Genomic DNA, 22,625 nt, shown 5'->3' with positions numbered 1-22,625 from the left:
TTAGTTTCAATGCTCTGCTGCCACCATCTTGAAATTCTTTTGTAATTTTTATGCTGAGCTCCACAAATTATGTAGCTGCCTCTGACTGACCCAACTAGTTTTCTGAGAAACCACACCCAGATGTTTGGCCTGAGAGTATTGTTTGCTTTCTCCCAGTTTCCACAGTATAAGTAGCATGCCTTCTTAGGATGGACTACAGGTGAATGGGCAAATAACATTGGTGAAACACCTTAGGGTTTACCACAGCCTTTCACATGCATTATCTCCTTTAATCCTCACAAGCAAATGTTAGGAGGCAAGTCTGTTTAAGGCCAACAGAAATCCACCTACAAGGGATGAAATTGATTTGACAGGCAAACAGCAAACAGCTCTTTAAGAGTGAAAATCAACAGAAAAACAGGACAGAGAAATTATCCAGATGTTATACAGCTGTGCTGCAAAGGAAGTTACAAAGGCAGTGAAGGACTCAGCATGGACTTTGGCCAAAGGGATCATGGGGAATAAAAATTCCAATCCCGGGCCAAGAAAGAGGGAGAGAGAAGAGACGTTGTTCTTGGATAATCCTGGAGCAAGAGTCACAAAGATCCCTCACTGATCCCTTTATAGCCCAAGGATAAGTATCACAAAGTCCGGCTGAAAACTCCTTTGTCGAGGATTCTATCTTTGCCCAGGATTCTATCTTTGCCCAGTCACTTCTTGATTAGCAATTTGATTAGGTTTCTGTGTTCCTTTGTTCCAGGAACAGATCAATACTGAACATACTGCTCAAGCCACCTTTATAAGGCTGCCGGCCTGAGACTGTCTGGAACCCAGACCAAGTACCATCTTTTGGCAATCTTGCAGCACCCAGACTGTGGTTTTTACTTGCTTCCACCTAGGTGTCTGACTTGCTGATCTCCTGCCTCTGCCTGTCCTGTTTCACAGCTCCCTTTCCAATCTGACGTCTGAAATCCAGGCTGCTGCTGCTTGGCTGAGTGGAGAAGCATGACATCTATATCATGGTCCTAAGCTCAGCCATTTAAGGCCAGAGGAGGCAAAAGGGGCCTCCCTGAGTTTTCTTTTTTTTTTTTTTGCGGTACGCAGGCCTCTCACTGTTGTGGCCTCTCCCGTTGCGGAGCACAGGCTCCGGACGCACAGGCTCAGCGGCCATGGCTCACGGGCCCAGCCGCTCCACGGCATGTGGGATCTTCCCGGACCGGGGCACAAACCCGTGTCCCCTGCATCGGCAGGCGGACTCTCAACCACTGCGCCACCAGGGAAGCCCCCTCCCTGAGTTTTCAATTCGACAGTTCAGATGGGCCCGCTTTCCTGACTCTCTTCTCAGGCCATGTTCCAATCCTGTATCCTAAGGGTTTTTGTATATGGTTTCAAAGTGAAAGGGACCTAGAGAAGGACTGGGTTGCTGTCACCCTTCTTTTTCCAACGTTCCCATCACACTGCTAAGGTCACTCATAGCTTCGGAGCCAAAGCCTTAACATTTGAGTTTTTCAAGACTTGGGAGGAGAGCGGTGCTTTACTGTAGAAGCATGGATTCTTTTGGACAGTCAAGGTATAAATAGGATTTCTATTAAGAAACTTCTGCTTCGGTGGGGGGCGGGGGACGACTGTATTTGCTTTTTAGAGAGTGGAAAGCTGTGGGGAGAGAAACAGTTTTCCTTAGACGTCAAGCACTTGGCCAGTTATGGAATATATGGCCCTTTAACCAAAATATATCACTTCAGTGAAGAATGAGTTTTATTTTCTCCTGGTTTTGGAGGAAATCACTGTTCAGCTTTCAGAAAAAACAATCTTCTGTTTTTCTCTATCTGTTGAGAAATCAAGTAAGAAAAGCCAGTTTAATGATCTAGTTACTTAAAGCCACTCATTCAAGCCTATTTGCTTTGATGAGAAGAAGCCTTGTTAACAAGTGCTGAGCAGGTGTGTCTTTGCTTCCAGATTAAGTGTAAAGGGTGAGTTAAGTCTACTTTTCTCTCCATCACAATCTTACTTCACAGATCCTTTCAAGATACAGGTTCCTGGGAGGGAAGACTATTAAGAAGCTTTCACTGCTGCTGAAACAATATGGGAGGAAGTGGTGGGAGGGGGTGGGGGGATGGGTAGCTAGCATCTTTAGAGCCCCTTCTTTATATCCAGTGCATTGCATATGTGATCTCTTTTGTTCTCATAGCAACCTTGGGAGGTCTGGAGTTCAAGTTTCCTACACATAGTAGAGAATCAGAGAAGTTTAGTAACTTGCCAAAGATTCCACACAAGAAAGGGTCAGGACTGAAATTTCATCTCAGGAGTCTTTAACTCTTAAATTCATGATATTTCTGTCATGCCAAACCATCTTTATAAAACTGAATACAGGAAAGGTGAATCTAATCAGAGCATCACCCACAAAGATTTTTTTTTAAAAGAGCTTTATACTTAGGGATAGTTTGTGAATGGACAGAATGAGATGTAACTATTGAAACTGAAGTGAGGCCATAGTTTGTCAAGCTGGCACTTGAGCCAATGTCTTTTGATGTTTGTGGAACTTGACCATTTCTTAGGTTCATTGGTGACTTGAGAAACAAGATCTCAAGAAGGGGGAAATGATGCAGGGAGAGAAGACATTGGCTTGATGCAGGGAGAGAAGACCCAAGACATTGGCTGCTTGCTATACGTTTGCCTTCCCTCTACTAACTTCAGAGGGCCCAGGTTGGCTGGAGGACTGATATGCTTTATTAGTTACAGCTGAAATTGACCTGTGATTTCAAGTTTATGTGAAAAGTGCTTGTCGTTTTACAGGCCATAGGAAAGTCGAGATAGAGACTTACTGTCCAATGTTACTGAGCTCTGCAGATCCTTTTATTCTCCTAAATATTTCCCTCAACATTTCTCCCCCAAAAGGTATGTAGATGCGATTTGTTTTGTCTAGCGGTCTCTGTGTTCCAATGGTTTTATTGGGTTTTTTCCCCCCGAATTATTGCACTGCTTGCATTCTCCCTCATTTTGTAGTTATTTGTACACATATTTGTTTTTACACCTCAGTATTAAGCTCTTTGGGGGCAGATAATGTTGTTTATCTTTGCTTTTTACAGTTCGGCTTGCATAATCCACATAGATTTTTAATTTCAGAAGTACACATGAAATGGTAGTATACATACACTTTTATATCTTATTATATGTAACTATTGTAGCGTATTTTGTATAGTCTTTGGAAGCTTACTTTTAGAGTGTTGTAGTTTTAACTTATAAACACAATGATTTTTTTTTTTTTTTTTTTGCGGTATGCGGGCCTCTCACTGTTGTGGCCTCTCCCGTTGCGGAGCACAGGCTCCGGACGCGCAGGCTCAGCGGCCATGGCTCACGGGCTCAGTCGCTCCGCGGCATGTGGGATCCTCCCGGACCAGGGCACGAACCCGTGTCTCCTGCATCGGCAGGCGGATTCTCAACCACTGTGCCACCAGGGAAGCCCAACACAATGATTTGTTTTTAATGCTTTGGTTCTGTTTATAATATTTCCTAGCAAGGAACTGGTGAATTCAGCTAGAACACGCATTGAAACGACTCGACATATTTTGCTAAACTGATTTCCAAAAGAGTTTTATTGGTTATAGTATCCTAAAATAACCCCTCAAGATTTCTCACTCTAATCCCCAGGACCTTGAATATGATGAGATATCATGCCTGTGATTGTTACACTATAGCCAAAGGGAGATTCTCCAGGTGGGCCTAATGGAATCACAGGAGCCTTTTAAATGCAAAGTTTTCTCCAGCTGGTAGCAAGAGGAACCATCAGAAAGATTCAGAGCCTGAGAAGGATTCAATGCACGGAAGTTGACTTTGAAGGAGGGTGCTGGGGGAGGGCATGCGCATGACTAGAGAGTGGCCTCTAGGAGCTGAGCGGCCCGGACCTACACCCAGAAAAGAAAGCAGGAACCTCAGTGCTACAGCCACGCGAAACTGGATTCTGTCAGCAACCTGAATACCTGGGAAAACAATTCTTTTCCAGAACCTCCAGGTAAGAGCCAGCCTCGTTGACACCTTGATTTTGACCTTGTTAGGCCCTAAGCAGAGAACCCAGTCAAGCCTACCTGGACCTCTGACTTATAAAATTATGAGATAATAAATGGATGCTATTTAAGATGCTAAATTGGTGGCAGTTTGTTACGCAGTAATAAAAAATGATTACATTCGCTTACCCTATACCAAGTAATACATGAAATTGTCCATGTCACTACAGGTGGCAGTAGATGGAATTCCAGAATTGTGTGCTATAATTAAAAGAGTCTTAGTGTTCTTAATGTCTTAGTGTGCTAAGACATTATTATTATTTTTAAATTAATTTATTTATTTTTGGCTGCACTGGGTTTTTGTTGCTGTGCGCGGGCTTTCTGTAGTTGCGGTGAGCGGGGGCTACTTTTCGTTGCGGTGCGCAGGCTTCTCATTGCGGTGGCTTCTCTTGTTGCAGACCACAGGGTCCAGGCACGCGGGCTTCAGTAGTTGTGGTTCGCGGGCTCTAGAGCGCAGGCTCAGTAGTTGTGGCGCGTGGGCTTAGTTGCTCCACGGCATGTGGGATCTTCAGGGCTCGAAACTGTGTCTCCTGCATTGGCAGGCGAATTCTTAACCACTTGTGCCACCAGGGAAGCCCACTAAGACATTATTGATTAAATTTGTTTTTCTTTGATTGCTGGTGGAAATGAGCATGATAATAATAGTTTTATTATTATTTTGTTGTCTTCTGAGAGCATTGGAGTGGGGGAACTTGTGGAAAATAAAAGACAGGAAATTCTGGATATTTGTTATTGAGAGAAAGAAAACAATCACAGAGGAAAAGCTTCTACCTAAAAAAGAGTGGAAGGGTGGTATGTTGAAGTTGGCTTGTCCCAGCTTATGAAACCCAGCTGTTAATTTGTCAGGAATCTTGTGAAGCAGTTGTTAGACACAGCTGTTATTTAAAAATTAGGTTATAAGACTTTCTACTAAAGAAGTTATATTAAAAACACAGGTAACAAGCAAAACTGATTTTGTGTTTTACGTTTTAATATTAGCTGTGTTCTTGAGGTTATTGATGTCTAATGTATCTGTGTGATAGAAATACTATGTAATGGTTCCTTTTACATTTCTTCCAACTGCACATTAATTGACATCACATTTGAAGCTTGAAATTGGCCACAGTGGGAGTGTTTACACCTGGAAACTGGCAAATGTCTCTTCTGAGCCAATGAGATACCACATAAGTGTTTGCTGAGATGTGGGTCAGAGGTAGGGCCTTTTTCCTATTGGACGTGGACCCATGAGAATTCTAAGTCTGGCACTGCAGGCCATCATCCTGTCAAAGTGAGGGAGACCTCCAGGGAGGATGGAGCCAATATAGCAAAAGACAGGCAAGAGATGGAGAGAAACCCATACGTGATGCCATGGTTTGAGCCCCATTTCCAGCAATACCTGATTTCATCCCCTAGCCCTAGACTTTTTGATTAGGTGAGCTGATAAATTCCTTTTGTATTTAGCCAGTTTGGGTTGACTTTTCTATCATGTATAACTAAAAGCAGCCTAAAGGATACAGCAGAATTTATAGTTGACCCCTAAATAACACTGAGGGTTAATCTGGATACAGTTTATAGTCGGCCCTCCGGATCTGTGGTTCCTCCGCATCTGGGGATTCAATCAATCAGGTAGTAGTGTAGTATTTACTATTGAAAAATACCTGCTTGTAAGTAGACCTGTGCACTTCAAACCCATGTTGTTTAAGGGTCAGCTTATCAGGTCCAGAATCACACTCCTAGCCACCAAAGTGCCTTCACTGAAAACAATAACTTAGTCAGAGGGATGATAATCCTCCTGACTTCAGTCTGGTTCTGCTGTTGTATTGGTTATAATTCTCTGTTTTGCAAACATATATTTTTCTCATTTAGTAGTTTAATAAGGCTTATATCACTTCCCTTGAAGCCTAGGATCAGTTCTTATCAATGAACACTTTGTTAGAGTGAGAGGTCTTTCTGTCAGGCTATCTAACAGCTATCCTGTCCTACCCTCCTCTTTCTGGATGTGGGAAACCTTGTATAATGGGTGGCAAAGCCCCAGAAGATAAGTCATGATTGTGCTAAGCCCTTCATGATAACCTCATATCCTTTTACCAAATACTTGTTTTCAAGCCTTCCTTACAGCTAAATGTGACCACGGGACCTAGTTCTGACTTCTACTCTTAGCTCAGAAGACACCCACGTGCAATGATTTTCGTTCCTGTAAATAAATGAATGGCCTTTGTACCATGTAGTGAGTTGGTCACTAGGGCCACAGAAGTGAATAAACAGACTTCATTCCTCATATCTTTTTTCACTTTATGACTTTTTTTTTTTGCCTATGTTTGAGAGCAGTGCAAGGTAGACATAGGTGGTTTTTTTAAAAGTGAAACCCTAAAGACATCTTCAAATTCTGATCTCATTTATTCATTATCAGATGTTGTTGATGTGTCGTGATCAGTTACATCTCAAGTCTGTGCCAAGCATGCATTGATAGAATTCATATATTTCTTTTTGAAACGCAATCTATTTACAGTTCTTACATTTCAGTGTAAAATGCAGGCTACTCTGATGGCATCTGAACTTAATTCTTCAGTTGGGTAATACACTGAGCAGTTTCTTTTTTCACGAGCTCTGAAGTAGACCTCCTTAACTCTGTACAGATCTTGAAATCTCTATTCCAATGTTAAATGTATGTATTGAGCACCTAAAGTCTGTATCTTCAGTTTTTCTATATAGCAGTCTTCTATCCCCATTTGATGCTACTTCTGATTCCATATTTGGAAATTCTTAACTTCTTAAAATTTTAATCTTTTTTTCCAAGATGTTGGGGGTAGGAGTTAATTAATTAATTAATTTATTTTTGCTATGTTGTGTCTTCGTTTCTGTGCGAGGGCTTTCTCCGGCTGTGGCAAGCGGGGGCCGCTCTTCATCGCGGTGCGCGGGCCTCTCACTATGGCGGCCTCTCTTGTTGCAGAGCACAGGCTCCACACGCGCAGGCTCAGTAGTTGTGGCTCACGGGCCCAGTTGCTCCGCGGCATGTGGGATCCTCCCAGACCAGGGCTCAAACCCGTGTCCCCTTCATTAGCAGGCAGATTCTCAACCACTGGGCCACCAGGGAAGCCCCCAATTTTTTTTCTTTTATATGGTAGAATCTCATGAATATTTTTTATCTTTTTAAACTTTATTTTCTCATGAATATTTTTTAATAGGTTGGCTTATCTACAGTTAATGTGCACAATTACCTAAAATTCTTTCTTTCCTCATTGCCCCTCAACACTATGCCTCTAGGTGAGATTATGCACCCGAACTGCAGGATCCCATAGGTGCTTCCTTGGCATCACCTTCTGATGATTCATTATAGCAAATTCCATACAGCTAAAACGAATCCCCAGATGAGATCCAGGGATTACTGACAAAGGCCAGGTTTTTTTTTTTTTTTTTTTTTTAGCTTAGAAGCAGCGGGGTAGAGCAGAAAGAAGATGGACTAAAGTCCTAGATTCACATCCCAGTTGGACCACTTACACCTGACTGATGGCACTTTGAGTGTCCTCCCCGAGCCTCCATTTCCTCAATTGTAAAGAGGGATCACGGTCCTATTCCACTGCATTTGTGTAGTAAGGATTAAATGACATCGTATGAGAAAAGGGCCTAAGACTGTGGCTGGCACGTAGAAGGCATCAAAAATGGTAGTTGTGTTGTCATTGTTTTTTTCTCCCCAACTAGACTGCAAGTTCTGTAAGGCCCAAGATTTGATTGATTCCACTCACTGTTGTTTCCAAAACAGTGCCTGGAATGTGGAAAATTCTTAATACACACTTAGTGAGTTAATATTATTACAATTATCAAGTTAACAACTTGTTCACTCCAGCACCTTCCTTGAGGGATACCTTCTACATCCTCTTTTCTTTTTCAAATCAAGTCCAAGCATAAGTCCCTTTCCCATGAAGCCACCCCTAACATGCTCTAATTTGTGGTTATCTCATACTTCTCATATTTAACTGACACCATCACCTGCACCTCACCCCCTTATCATCTATATTCAAGACCAAATAGGAATGGACCGCATAATACAACATATGGTCTGTATCATTGTCAAATTACTTTATATTTGTGAGTCCTGTCGTCTTAACATTCAATTCCATCAATATTTCTTGATTATTTACCTAGTGCTGGGCACTGTGGTAGGTTCTGGAAAGGAAATGGTAGCTGCTTCAAGAAGTACCCAGTCTCTTAGTGGTAATAGATGTATAATCAAACAGTGACAACAGTGTGATGTGAAAAGCTATATGCGCACAGTATCTAGGTAGCAGAGAGGTGAGAAAGTGATTAACCTTCTTCAAGGTCAGGGAAGACCTCCCAGGAGAGGTTATGAGGGAACATGATTTTAAAGAATGGTAAGAAATTTTCCAGGTCAAGTTGGGGGTAGGGGAAAATATTCCAAGGAGAGTGAACAGTGTGTGCCCAAGGACATGAGATAACAAGATATTATCCTGTAGAACTTAGAAGCAATTCAGTACTGTTGAGTATAAGTGGAGAAGCTGGGAAATGAGGAGGGGTCAGGAAGTGGTGCATAGTAAGTTTGGAGACAAAGGCCATATCTTGCAAAATTTTGAATGTTGTAATCAATGTAGGTGATGGGGAGCCTTGAATGTGATGATCCGATAGACCTTAGAAATGACCTATGATAGCAGGGTAGATAAATTGGGAGAAAGAGACTGAAGCTTAGCAATGAGTCAGGAGGAAGTAGTAAAGATCCAGATGAGAGAGACTAATGGCCCAGTTGAGCCAGTGATGATGGGGCTGATAAACAATTGGACTGATTTTTAAGGAGAAAGTTTGTAATTGATATGACTAGCTTAGTCATTGGAGGCAGAAAGATAAAAAGTAGGGGAAAAAAGCATTCTTTTATTGCTCTGTATTCTTGGTAAGGCATAATACTAATCACATAAAAAGTGCTCAGAAGTAGTTCATCAATAAGCAAGTCCCTATGGCATTATCTGGTCTTGATTTAATTTTATTTTCAAATTTATTTTTGATGTGGACTATTTTTAAAGTCTTTATTGAATTTGTTACAATATTGCTTCTGCTTTATGTTTTGTTTTTTTGGCCCCGAGGCATATGGGATCTTAGCTCCCCAACCAGGGATTGAACCTGTACCCCCTACATTGGAAGGCGATGTCTTAACCACTGGACCCCCAGGGAAGTCCCAGTTTTCAATTTTAAAATTACTTTCTATGAACTAGAGCCTTCCAAGCTCCTGCCCAGCCTCTTGGTGTATTTCCAGTCTGCAAGGATTCTCAATATTTCCAAGTTGTTCGCAAACAGAAAACCAAAAAGTGACTTTGTTTTCCAATCACATATTTATCTATTTAGGCAGTTGTTAGCAGAATATTCAGAAGTCTGCGAATAAAGTGGCCTAACTAAGAACAAAGAAGGAAAGATGTCAAACTACCCATATACAGCATGAGCCTTCTTTTCAGGATTACATAGAGTAACAACACAATTTTTCTTAGTATTCAAGGTCATCTTGACCTCATTTAATCTTTAACTGTGTATCATAAACACAGATTTTTCTTGGAAAACGATTTCCAGGCTACACAAAGAAATGTCAAACTCAGTCTATCAGAGCTTTAGAATTATCAGGGAAGATGAACAACACAGTATAAACAAAATTACTTATTTCCATAGGCTACACTCCAATTACACAACAAAAGATGAGGAATTCTTCCATTGATAAGATGGGTATCTTACATGTATTTTTGTTTCTAAGAATTGAAAAGGGAACCATAAGGCTTCAAATAGATTTTGAAGAGGTGATTTTAAATGATCAAAATTTTTGGAAGCATATCATATGTATGTGTGATACACATGGTCTCTTAAGAATTTTTTTTTTTTTTAAGACAAGGTCAGCAAATTACAGTCTCTTGGCCAAATCTGACCCATCACCTGTTTCTGCACTGCCTTGAGCCAAGGATGGTTTTTACATTTTTAAGCGATTGAAGGAAAAAAAATCAAAAGAAGAATAATATTTTATGATATGTGAAAATTATCTTAAATCCAAATTTCAGTGTCCATAAATAAAATTTTTTTGGAGCACAGCCCACCCATTTGTTGTGGATTGGCTGCATTCAGGCCACAATGACAGAGTTGATAGTTGTGCAAAGCCTAAAAGTATTTACTATCTGGCTCTTTCCAGAGAAAGTTCGCCAACTTTGTTTTAAGAGCTTTCCCCTAAAGAAACACTGAAGACTTCAGTAAACTGAAGACTTCTTTACAAAGATTTCCTGTGTCAGTGATATGTTTTTTAAAAAAAGAAAAGAAAATGCACACATTCAGGAAAGATAATAGAGTTGCCATATCATAAAATAATAGACATGCCTTTATTAGATTTAGGATGCTTCTCTTTCCACTTTGTGTCAGTGGAGAATAGTTATTAAGAACACACACCTTAGAGTCATCCTTTTTTCTTGAATTTTGATTAGCTTTCTGTGACCTTGGGCTAGTTATTTAACATCTTGTAAGCCTTGGGTTTCCTATTAAAAAAAAAAAAGAGTAATAATGGTACCAACCTCATGAAGTTAACAGTGGTATTAAGTGGGGTGAGTTTTTTAAAGGAATTATTTAGCTCGGTACCTGGTACATAGTGTGCAATACATTTTTTTTTGTGTGTGTGTGATTATCATCATTATCTGGAAATGTCACTTTCTGGTGGTCCACGCCCAGGACTGCCTATCACTTCTGTTTTTACATGGAAATCCACAAAACCCTGCTTATATAATTTCACCTAGCAAGAGCCCTTCTTTGTATTGCCTGCAGAAAAACTGTCCAGGGTGCACAAGCCCAAGAGTGTACTTGACAGGAGGGTGGAAAAAGGGATGCCTAGGATGTCTAGAAACAAAGATCACAGAGATGAAGAGTGTTGGAAGGCTGGTCAGCAGCCGGATTAAGCTGGTGAGCAGGATGTTGGGAATTTCATCCTAACTTTTTCTATGGAGAGTCCACAGTTCTGTGATGGGCTGTTGATAAAAGCTCCTTAATTTAGTAGCTAAAGTCTTTTTTAAAGAGTGTCTGAAGTTTTTGTCATTTTATCTCTTTTTATGTTAGGTTAACATTGACATTTTTCTTTTATTACTTGATGTTTTAGCTGATGTTTCCAACCAAAAATGCTCTTAGAAAAATCATGAGGGTGTAAGGCTGACATTCTTGGAAACTTAGTGATTTCTTTCCTCCTGGGATGCTCCTGCCTATCTCCTGGCTGAGCTTGCTCTAGACTCATCATGACTATGGATTATGGCAAAGGAACCACACGGCCTGATTCCTTGCCTATGATGCTACTTCCCGTGTCTTTCCTCATGTCTATAAATAGGTCATGACCAGCCTCAAGAGAGGTGGCCTCTTCTGCTTAGGGGTGATCTGGAATAATTGGTATAAATGATATGAGGAGGAGAACCTTCTTTAGTTGCCCCTTATAGAACAAATCTCCACCCGAAGAGAACTAAAAGGGGAGAAAAATCCCCTAAGACAAACAATTCCTTTGTCTCCCCATCCCCCAAATCATTTACAGAAATATCAGAAATCAAGAAGGCAGCAGATATCTCCACAATACAGCTGAGAAACAGAATTTCTATAGGTTCATTTCCATTTTTTTTTAAATCACATAAAACAGTTTGCACAGATCTCACTTTTTTTACATCCTGTGTTTTGTGTCTTGACATATTGTTTTGAGGAAAATCATTCTGTATTTTATCCTTGTTCCTCAATTATGGTTGAACTATTATGGTTAATTGAGTTTAGCCATCCAAAAGAAGAACAAAATATTTCAGCATTCTTACACAATCTAGTTGGACTCGTGGTTAAAAAGACAAACACAAACACCCGCACGTCACCCTGGTGTGTCGGGATAAAATCCAACACTGTAATGCTCACATGCATGCCTGTGAGTTGAATGGGCTGGGGGTGGAGGTGACCTCTGTTTGCTGGTAGGAGTAGCTCTCATCATCATATTCCAGTTCATCTTCATCATCGTCATCCAGCAGCCCATACCTAAATTTCCGGTAGACGGTGCCATCTTGGCCCATGTAGACAATGTCATCCTCATCATCCTCATCTTCGTCCCGGTCCCTGTACTCAATCACCTGGTCCTCTTCAAAGCTGGTGCTCTCATGATGACTGCTCTTATAGGAGGAGTAAGACTTGCTAGGGTCAGCCAGCTTTGCATAGCCGGCCTTTTCTGTGGGCCTGACTCTGCCCCGAGATTTCCTCCAGATGATCACAGCTGCCCCTAGCAGAAGCACCAGCATAACGGAGGAGGTGATGAACAGGGCTGTCTTGGAACGCTCACCTGCAGGTTCAACTTCACTTGCTCGAAGGATACACTCATCTGTTGGAAGATGACCCCAAAGGAAGAGGGCAGAGGGGAATGGTGGCAGAGAAGAAATGGAGTGGTGAAAATTAGTTTCTGAGTTAAGGAGCTTCACCTTTATCTTTTGAATCTAAAATGGTAGAACCACTGTCTTCGATTTTCTTAGAGAGCACCCCTCTACAGAATTGCTCCCTGTCTACTCCCGTGAGAGTTTCAGTCTATCCCAGGTGATACCAACAAACTCTTCGAAGGAGAACGTCAGTTTGAGATCCAAAGGGAGCCCCCTCATACCCATACCTCATGGGTGAGTCACCAAGTGTCCAACCTTACCAAATTGATTCTTCTACTTCCTTCCTGAGAAAAATGTTCCCTCTTGGGCCAGGCTTTAGTTATTGCTAAATGCTCTATTTCTGTTTCAACTCTGACTTTTTCTAAGACTGAGTCTTTTCCCCAGCTACCTTTAAACCTGATTCAACAGTATTATCCCACAATTCAAAGATAGGAACAGATTATTTATAAAGCCGTTGATTCATTGCTGCATGGGGCCATAGGAATTACTGGTCAATCTGTTGTTTGATAGTTGAGGAAACTGAGACCCACAGCGAGAAAGTGAATTGTCACATTGTCACAGGTAAGAACTTGCTTATGGAGCAATCAGAACTCAAACCCAGGAATCCTTGCTTCATGCTACAGTCTGGAGACATTAGGGCAAAACACTGACAAAGGTTTTTTGACTTCTTGGTATTCTGTGGACCTAATTTGGCAGCATGAAAAGTACCATCTTTAAATTCTGACTACCAAATTGAGTGATAGGGGATTTCTTCTATCATAACTAGCATTTGTGAAGTTGAGAGCTCTGCCCCCCTGTCATCCACCAACATTTGTTTTGATGCCTTAATTGAAAATATAGAGTAACCAAAACAGTGTCATAATTCAGTGATGAGCTCATTTTTTTATACTTTTCACTCATTTATTCAGGTGGTATAATTTGGGTAAGTTACCTGATTTTTTTTTTTTCCTATAACCCACCAAATGGGAATGTGAAAGAGAGTATGAAAGAACCAGAGAAAAAACTAGCAGGCCTTGTTGGATGTACAAGTTGAAATACACAGTATGTTTTCCATAAACATTTTTGAACCATCTAGGTCTGCCCCCAGGATGTTTTATGAGATTCTAGGTACATGATATACACTAGCTTAATGGATATAATACTGTTGCCAATTATTTTAGGGTTAATTATTTTCTTTTATAATATATTGGCCAATTAGGTCTGATTCATCACCACTATGTGTTTTCTTTCTCTTTTTGCTAGTGATAAACAAGTTTTCTATTTTATCCTAACTTTCATCCTCATGGGATTTTGCCCATCAAGCAGAATTTCATCTCCTAAAGTAACAGCACCATCATTACTACTTTTGTCATTAACATATCCGCACAGAATTTTTCCCTGGAGGAAATATTAAAGCACCAGAGGGAAGGATAAGCAACCTGTGTGTGGTACTTTGTGATAAATACTGCCTGAGGCAGGAGAATCAATAAAAGACTTTTCGAGGTTGTTTCAATTACCAGGGTGCCATATGCAATCATGTCTTACTGCTCTCCAGTCTTAGGTCCACAGAGTCAGAGTCAGCCTCTGTGATATGGGTTCTTTGAAGGATCAGAGTGTCTTAGCAACGAATGAGCAGGTAATCGAGAGTATTTGGTGTTCTGCAGAGTTGCCCCAGGTAGATCTTCAGGAGCCACAGAAAGCCCAGGAGAGCTGACTAAATAGTTCTTAGTTGGAAAAGGCTTGCAGAAAGTCTGCACCCAACATGTACACACTTCTGGTTTCATTTAAAGCCATCAGTGTAATGAAGCTTGTTATTCTTAGCAGACACAGCATGGATATTAGGCAATCAGACCCTGAAGGTGGATGTGTATGAAAAGCTGGGGAAACCAGCTGCTAATGGGAGTGGAAAGCTGAAAGAAGGAAACAATTAGTTTTTGGAAAGATGGTATTTAAAAATTAGTTGAAAAGGCTGATTAAAAATAAAACAGAAAAGACTAGTAGCAGTTATGGGTCTGGGATATACTTTTCTTAAAAATGGACAGGCTCCCATAAATGTCTCTTTTTGTCAGGCCATGATGTAGCCGAACTCCAAGGAAATGATCTGCTTTTACACTAGAGAATAGTTTTTAAGAATTTATCTTTTTCTTTTTAGAAGAAATCACTCCATTTGGGATCTTTCTAAGCTTGTGGCCAATGAGAACCAAGTACCCGTGTGAATGGATTGGGGGTGGGAGACAGTTGGGGGACTTGGAATTGGTAAAAGGGGTTTTGTTTCCTCTTAGCCTTCAATGGAAGTTCATTTCCAAAATGCCTTAAGTCTCTAATGGGAGCCCTGGATTTGGGCTGCCTTCTGCAGGATGATTTTTCGACGGAATCAAGATAATATTAGCATCAGCTTCCTTGATAGGCAACTCTTTTCCTTTTTTCCCGGGAGGGAAGATTTTTTTAAAAAGGAATAAAGTAAATTTATAAAGATGAAATTCTAGACCTGCTTGAGCTTGAATCTGGGAGGCAGGACAGCAGTGGAGAGAATGCTGGCTTTGAGTCCAAATGACCCATATTCTGATTCCAGATGAGTCTGTTAACATTGGTATGGACTTGGGCATGCTAATCAAACCCTTTGAGCCAAAGTCTCCTCCTCTGTAAAATGGGATTAATAATATCAATTTATATGAGATGATGGACAGAACGTTTCAGGTACAGTGGGCACATAGCAGGCACTCAAAGAAAAGGTTGCTCTATCCTGTAATAAACCATAATGGAAAAGAATATGAAAAAGAATACGTATATATATGCATAACTGAATCACTTTGCTGTACACCAGAAACTAACACAACATAGCAAATCAACTATACTTCAATTAAAAAAATAAATTTAAAAAAGAATCATTAAATAAAGGTTGCTCTATTTTTTTTTTTTTTTTTTTTTTTTTTTTTTTTTTTTTGCGGTACGCGGGCCTCTCACTGTTGTGGCCTCTCCCGTTGTGGAGCACAGGCTGCGGACGCGCAGGCTCAGCGGCCATGGCTCACGGGCCCAGCCGCTCCGCGGCATGTGGGATCTTCCCGAAGCGGGGCACGAACCCGTGTCCCCTGCATCGGCAGGCGGCCTCTCAACCACTGCGCCACCAGGGAAGCCCAAAGGTTGCTCTATTGATCCTCCGAAACTTCCCATCCCTCTCTCCCCCATGTTCCCATCAGCATCCTGAGGACATGCGCTTCCTCTGGCTCCGCAGGCCCCTCCCTCTCCCCTCACCTGTGGTGTCATGGCAGTCACAGCACTCCTGGGCATCGGTGGGATCGGAGGTGTTGCAGCAGTGCAGGCAGCGGCTGTCATCCATGTGCAGCACCAGGTTGGCAGGACACACAGTACAGTTCTTGGTGCCAGGTCCTTTGCATTCTACGCAGCTCTCATGGCATTTTTCACAGTTAAATTTCTCCCCCTGTTAAGAACAATCAGATTCCTTTGGAGTGTGGAGAAATTAACAAGGCACTGGAGATCCCAAATGGGGGTTCCCTCTCCTATGGATAAGGGAAGGAGGCAGGTTGGGGATAGCAGAAAGGTCATTTGTTCTGGGTCCATTTTTACTGTTCTGGGTGAAAGACAGAATCAGCTATTTGCACTTGGGTGGAACCATTGCTGAGCCTTTCCTCTGAGATCTGCTGGTAATCATAGTGAGAGAACAAGCTTCTAGAATAGCTCAGGTTACAAACTGACAGCCATGTGCTGGACCTGGTCAAAGACAAGTTTTGTATGGTCCGTACTCAACTGGCCTTCTCAGTTTAAAAAAAATTTGAATTCATTGCCTGCATTTCAAAATTGGGATATTTCACATGTAAATCAGTGCTGAGTTTCTCTTTAGAAACTGGAAGATTTATCATTATTGAATTCACCACTCCCACATCACAGACAGAGCTGAGTGGCGGTGGCCGCCTTTTTGTGCTCTTCTATTTGATACAATCCCGAGCCCTAGCTCTGAGGTCACCAACACACAGGTGAAATGTCGAATTCCACCTATGGTCAAGTTTGCACTGGGGTTTTCTTTGACCCAACACTCTTCACTCATTTACATGACCTGCTCTGCCTCTGTGTCTCTGCCCCAGAATAATATAAATTGGGACTGTTAGCGAAAGCAGTGAAATCTCAGTGGGAAGATTGTTGAGAGGTGAGAAAGTGGCTTCCCTCCCAACCAGTTGCTCCATTTCACTGGTGCTGAAAACGTAGCTGAGGGAAGATGCCTTCCTATTTCACGTCTGCACTTTGGAAGGCTGGTACAGTAGAAAAAGAAGGAATGGAAATTGCCGTTGTTGAGCACCTTGGCAAGTTTCAGGTGCTGATAAGGTGCTTTCTTAGCTGAGATGTCATCAAATCCTGGATTAGGAGTCAGAACCCCTGTGTTTAATCCCAACTTTGTTCCTTACTGTTTGCATGATCTTTATCAAATTACTGTATTTAACCTCTTGGATTCTCAGTTTCTCCAAAGTGTAATGAGGGCTCTTGTCAGAATTTAAAGAGAATGGCATATGTGAATATGCTGGGACTTGTGAGTTTTACCATGGAGAGATTTACTTAATTTCTAAAGTTTGGAAACACAATCAAGAAGTTAGTGGACTCAGAAAATCCATGGTTTCTAGGCCTGGAAACGAAATATACCTCTCTTAGTATATTTGAAGGGGTGGAGGAGATGGAGGACCAACATTGGTTATGTAGCTCTGACATTATTCAGACGTTTCAGTTTAGCCAGCAGAGGGGTAGGAGAGAAGATATTTCTTATTTCTGACATAAAATTCCTATGTAGACCTGAAACTTCTAAGGTCATGAGCAATATATTGTGGTCCTCATTAAATAACTCCCCATTATTTATCTCAGGTCTTCTCAGTTCTTTTGATTGAAATTAAGGCTACAGGTGGGTAGCACCATTATTCCACAGTGCAATGGTCGATTTAAAAATATTAAACCTGAGCTATAGTGAGTGTACGGATTTTATGACGTTTTTGACTTTGCCCAAAATGACATGCAGAAACTAGCTCATGTCCCTCTGTAGAAATGGCGGAAGACACATCACGCCCAGATCTGTACCTCTCCCACTCTGTACTCTCCCACGAGACAGTCAGAGGTGCAGATTCCTCCCACCAGGTGGTAACTCCACACACAGGATAAGCAAGTCAATGCTCCTTTTCCTGAAAGGAAAAAATGATTCTAAGTTATGAAACTGACCTTAGATTTCAATCTCTGTCTTGGATCCAAAACACTTAGGAGCAAGGAACATGTCAAGTAAATTGAAGTAGAAGCGTGAATTGATTGAGGATATGGAAAAAAAGTCTATGAGATACTAAGTAAAGACCTAGAAATTATGCAATTAGTCTAATCAATGTAAACTCTCAATTTGGAAATAAGGGTTTGGAGATGACAGATCTTTTATTACAGCAAAAGGAAAGATTTTCAGAGAATGAGAAATCATGTAGAAAGTTTGTAAAAGCTTTATTTATCATTCTGCTTATTGTTTAATAAGTAGAGAGGATGAGGATGATTTGGAGGGTCCCAAAACTTCATGATGAGTAAATCATGAATGAGCAGTTCCTAGTTGAGAAGCAACACCAGACTTGGAATTTAAAATGCTAGGGCTAAAAGAATTTACCAGATCATTTTGTCCAGTAGTTCTTATTTATTTATTTATTTATTTATTTATTGGCTGCGTTGGGTCTTCATTGCTGCCTGCAGGCTTTCTCTAGTTGCAGCAAGCGGAGGCTACTCTTTGTTGTGGTGCGCAGGCTTCTCATTGCGGTGGCTTCTCTTGCTGCAGAGCATGGGCTCTAGGTGCGCGGGCTTCAGTAGTTGTGGCACGCGGGTTCAGTAGTTGTGGCTTGCGGGCTATAGAGTGCAAGTGCAGTAGTTGTGGCGCATGGGCTTAGTCGCTCTGTGGCATGTGGGATCTTCCCGGAGCAGGGCTCGAACCCGTATCTCCTGCATTGGCAGGCAGATTCTTAACCACTGTGCCACCAGGGAAGCCCTGTCCAATAGTTCTTAATTTTGGGGATTGTCATGATAGATTCCTTTGAATTTCTCTTGAAAGCTGTAAACTCTCTTCTCAGAAATTTGACATCCTATTTATTTAATTTTAAAATAAATGTAAACAAATGCCCAGACATGAGAAGTCACTCATTCAAGGTTTCATACGGAATGCTTGACTCAAGAGTCAAATTCAGGTTTGTTGAGTGACAGTGCAGTGCTCTTTGATCATACTATATGCCTTCATACATGAACCAAGTAGAGGAGGTCTGAACAGACAGACTGTTTCCTGTGGAGGTAATAGCCTTCTCTCCTAATTCAGAGACCCCAGGAATGACTGACCCAAGTATTTCTTTCTATGCAGATACCAACGGATAACTTCTGGAGAGAGTTTGGGGACAGGAGACCTGAGCTCTAGTTCATTGAGTTAGACAGAGAGCCAGGAGCAGGGAGATAGAGGGGGCATGGAATGTGCCTGATATTGTGAGTTGGAACTTGATATATAGGCCTTTTCATCAGAAAAATATTGTAAAGTGTGGTTAGTTGAAGTTGAACTAGAACCGTGAGTCCTGCTCTTACATTCACTCTGGATTTAAATCCACTTTTCATGTCTGAGCTGTGAGCTCAATCATTTATAATGTTTCTATGAAAGAATGAATTCTGAGTTCTGAACAACAGCTCAGATAATAAACCTTTATTACACAACTTCCTCTTAGACTGGGGGCTGCCTATAGTGGTATAAATTCGAAGCCATTCTATTTTTATCTTATGTCCAACTTCATACAGAATTTCCTACATGTTCTGGAACACAATTTTGGTCTCTGAAGAAATAATCCATCTTCCCCTACTTCTTTCCTTTTCTCCCTGCAGTTTTCTGAAATACAGCTTAAATGTCTTACTCCAATTTTAAAATATAGAAGTGTGGGATTTTTTTTCTTTATGAAGAGAAATTAAAGGTAGGAAAAATTAAAAGAGAGAAATGAAAGGGAGTAAAAATGTTAGGTCACAAAATTTGTGTCTTAAGTTTGGTTACATTTTCCAGAAGGCCAGCAGTAATTTGGCCTAGATCCTGGGCAATCCCCAAAGGTACTACAAGCCACCTCTGGGTGACAAATTAGGACTCCATTTACATCACCTACATTGATTTATTGCAAAATCTGCATACTTAGGGTACTCTGTGTCTTTTGCAAAAGGTAGTTGGCTAATTTCCAGAATATTTTCTATTTTTTTTTCAAGTTTAACATCTTACATTTATCATTGCTTCCAAGGATCTGCAGGAAACTTGGCACCTATAAAGACAGCTTTGGCTTTTCCGTAAAATTTGGAACAGCTCACCATCTGCTCTCCCTTAGAATGACCCCCACGGGATGAATTCAGCCATGCAGAGCCACCCCTGGGGTCTGTCCATGGTGTCATTCCACACTGGAGGAGAGAGGCAGCTCGGGAGAGTTAGGAGGCTTTGGTTAACCAGCCTGGATTTTTATTTAAAACAATTTTGTGTGGACGATAAATAAACAGTTAAATGTGTGAAGGTAAGGATGAGCTAATTATGAAGGAACCAGCTGCATAAAAGATACATGTTGGTCATTAGTATGCTGCCCTCCCCCAACCCCCTTGGTTCTTTTAAGTATTTTTTAACACCCTAATATTATTGGGCAGTCAAATGTGAAGGAAATACAATCTAGTTGGTAAACTACTTATTTAGGTTGGGAAATTTTCCCTGTATCCTTCATGCATGCTCATTTCTTAGTATGACAGCTAATATTTTAAGAAGGAAGGAACTCATCCTTTATGTTTTCACCCAGTTTATACCCCAGGAGAAAACCTGTCCCCAAATTTTATAATCTATATATGGCAAAATCAGAAGGCAGCACAAAGATTCACTAACCAGCAAAGGACATGTGTGGTAGGTGAAGAAAGGATGACAGAAGAAATGAACAACAAAGATAGAAATCATTAACCAGGAACATTTGGGGTTCAAGTCAAATACAGGAGGGGGAGGCACAAACACTCAGGATGGCTTTAAGATTCACCCAGATATGCCCAATCATCCCTGGAATACAATCTCAGGGAGACTGTGTTGATGAGCTTTATTTTTTTTTAAAGACTATTTATTTTTGGAGCTTTTTTTGGTTTGCAACAAAATTGAGAGAGAGAGAGGTACAGAGATTTCCTGTATACATAAAAAAATCATATGAATTCAGGTTCTGACATAACCCCTTCATTCCAGACACACTGAAATGAGAGAATAAACATAAACAGAACCAAAAAAACCTGATAGGTTGGCTCAAAAGTAAGATGAAATCTCTCTGGACAAAAAAGGGAATATAAATGCAAAATAGCAATCAGATTCAAGCCACCCACCTGCTTGGCTGTGGGCCTAAATATAGACAATTGTGGCTGTGAGTTCAACTTTTCTACCATAATAGGAACTAAAAGTGTTTCATATAAGACCTGCACCAAAATCTAGGTTTAGAGTTTAAAACAGGAGTCAGGGTGGGACTCTCTGCCCTCATAGACATCACCTCTTGACCAGGAACTCTCCTGGGCTGCCAGCTGGATTGCTGATGAGATCTGCAGTGACATCAGTATCACCTCCAGGAATATGGGAACATCATGTTTCTATACGGAGTTTCAGGGTGGGACATGGTGTAGCATGAGCTGAAAAAGTACCAGACTGTGAGGAATAAGGATGAAGGGAGAGAGAAAGGGAGTGAAAACCAAAAGCAAAGTTTTCCATTCAAAATGAGCTCAAGACCAAAATTTCAAAGCATGTAGAAAAAAGAATGCTAAAAAAGAAGATAAACACAATCAAGAATTAACATGAATTTACTTCAGATAATATTAATTTCATAGAAAAGTTTGACAAACTTAAAAATTAACATATTTAAGATGCTTAAAAAGTAAATGAAGACAAAAATATCCTCTCAAAAAAAATTGAAGCACAAATAGGAAGATATGAAATAAAAATAGATGGATATGAAAAACAAACCATTAGAAATCTTAAAAATAATTTAAGTTAAAAAACTAAAAGAATAGGTGGACTGAATTTTTATTTTTTAATTTTTTTAAAGATTTTTTTTGGTGTGGACCATCTTTTTTTTTTTTTTTTTTTTTGCTGTACGCGGGCCTCTCACTGTTGTGGCCTCTCCCGTTGCAGAGCACAGGCTCCCGACGCGCAGGCTCAGAGGCCGTGGCTCACGGGCCCAGCCGCTCCGCGGTATGTGGGATCTTCCTGGACCCGGGCACGAACCCGTGTCTCCTGCATCGGCAGGCGGATTCTCAACCACTGCGCCACCAGGGAAGCCCTGTGTGGACCATTTTTTAAAGTCTTTATTGACAAAATGAATGTGGTCCAATTCTTGCCTTGAGGGTCTCACAATCAGCAAGAGAGCTGGATGTTTAATTAAAATGTAATGTATTGAATAAAACTAGTTATGATAAAACATAGCTATGATAAAACATGTATTATAGAATCAAGAAGAAGGAAGAAGATTTCTGGGAAGACTAAGAAAAGCTTCACAGAGAAGATGATATTCAAACTGGGTCTTTAAGCTGAGAGTTAATAGAGTGTTGTTCTCCAGGAAGAGGAAATGCATGGACAGTAATCATGGAGGCATGAAAGAGCATCACCTATTTGGTGGCTGCTGAGTGGTTCTGGGTGGTTCTAGGTTCTGAAGTACATGGAAGGAGAGTTGAGACCATAAGGTAAAAGGACTGACCAGGGAAAGAATTTAATCACTTTTCAAAAACAGAAAACATTTATTGAAAGTTTATCAAGGAAAAAAAAATGAATGCATAGATTGGAGAGATATACCATGTTCATAAATGTGATGACTCAGGATCGTAAAGATGAGTTTTAATGCAATGTCAATTAATATTCAAGGATTTTTAAAAATGTAATGTGATAAAATTTACTTGGAAAATAATAAAATTTACTTGGAAAAAGAGCTAGGAATAGCCAAGACAATTTTGAAAAGGATAACAGGAATGTACCCTACCAGGTATCAATATTAATCAAATAAGTTTTAAGAATAAAAACATTGTAGGAGGTATTTCTTTCTTAAATGGTGAGATGAATTCACCATAATTACCATTCTATGTCAAGCTATGGAGAAAAATGAGCAAATTTGAATTTTAGAAAGATTGCTATGGCATTACTGTACATGATGACCTGGGGGTGGGGTAGCAAGACCAGAGTTGGGGTGACGTG

At 40.7% G+C, this 22,625-nt stretch overlaps 1 protein-coding gene across 1 annotated transcript in view; it reads right to left on the bottom strand.

Annotated features, from left to right (window-relative positions):
• Positions 1-11,125: 11,125 nt before the first annotated feature.
• Positions 11,126-22,625, bottom strand: part of PCSK5 (proprotein convertase subtilisin/kexin type 5) — a 464,407-nt gene continuing 452,907 nt past the window's right edge. The window contains exons 35-37 of the mRNA XM_059071200.2: positions 17,483-17,583; positions 15,659-15,845; positions 11,126-12,375 (exon numbers count right to left, since the gene is read on the bottom strand). Coding sequence (XP_058927183.1) covers positions 11,918-12,375; positions 15,659-15,845; positions 17,483-17,583 — 746 coding nt within the window. The 3' untranslated portion in view covers positions 11,126-11,917. The remainder of the gene's footprint in view (positions 12,376-15,658; positions 15,846-17,482; positions 17,584-22,625) is intronic.

Source organism: Kogia breviceps, chromosome 8, assembly GCF_026419965.1.
Source record: "Kogia breviceps isolate mKogBre1 chromosome 8, mKogBre1 haplotype 1, whole genome shotgun sequence".
Classification (NCBI taxonomy): Eukaryota; Metazoa; Chordata; class Mammalia; order Artiodactyla; family Physeteridae; genus Kogia; species Kogia breviceps.
This window is presented reverse-complemented; position numbering and strand designations above follow the sequence as displayed.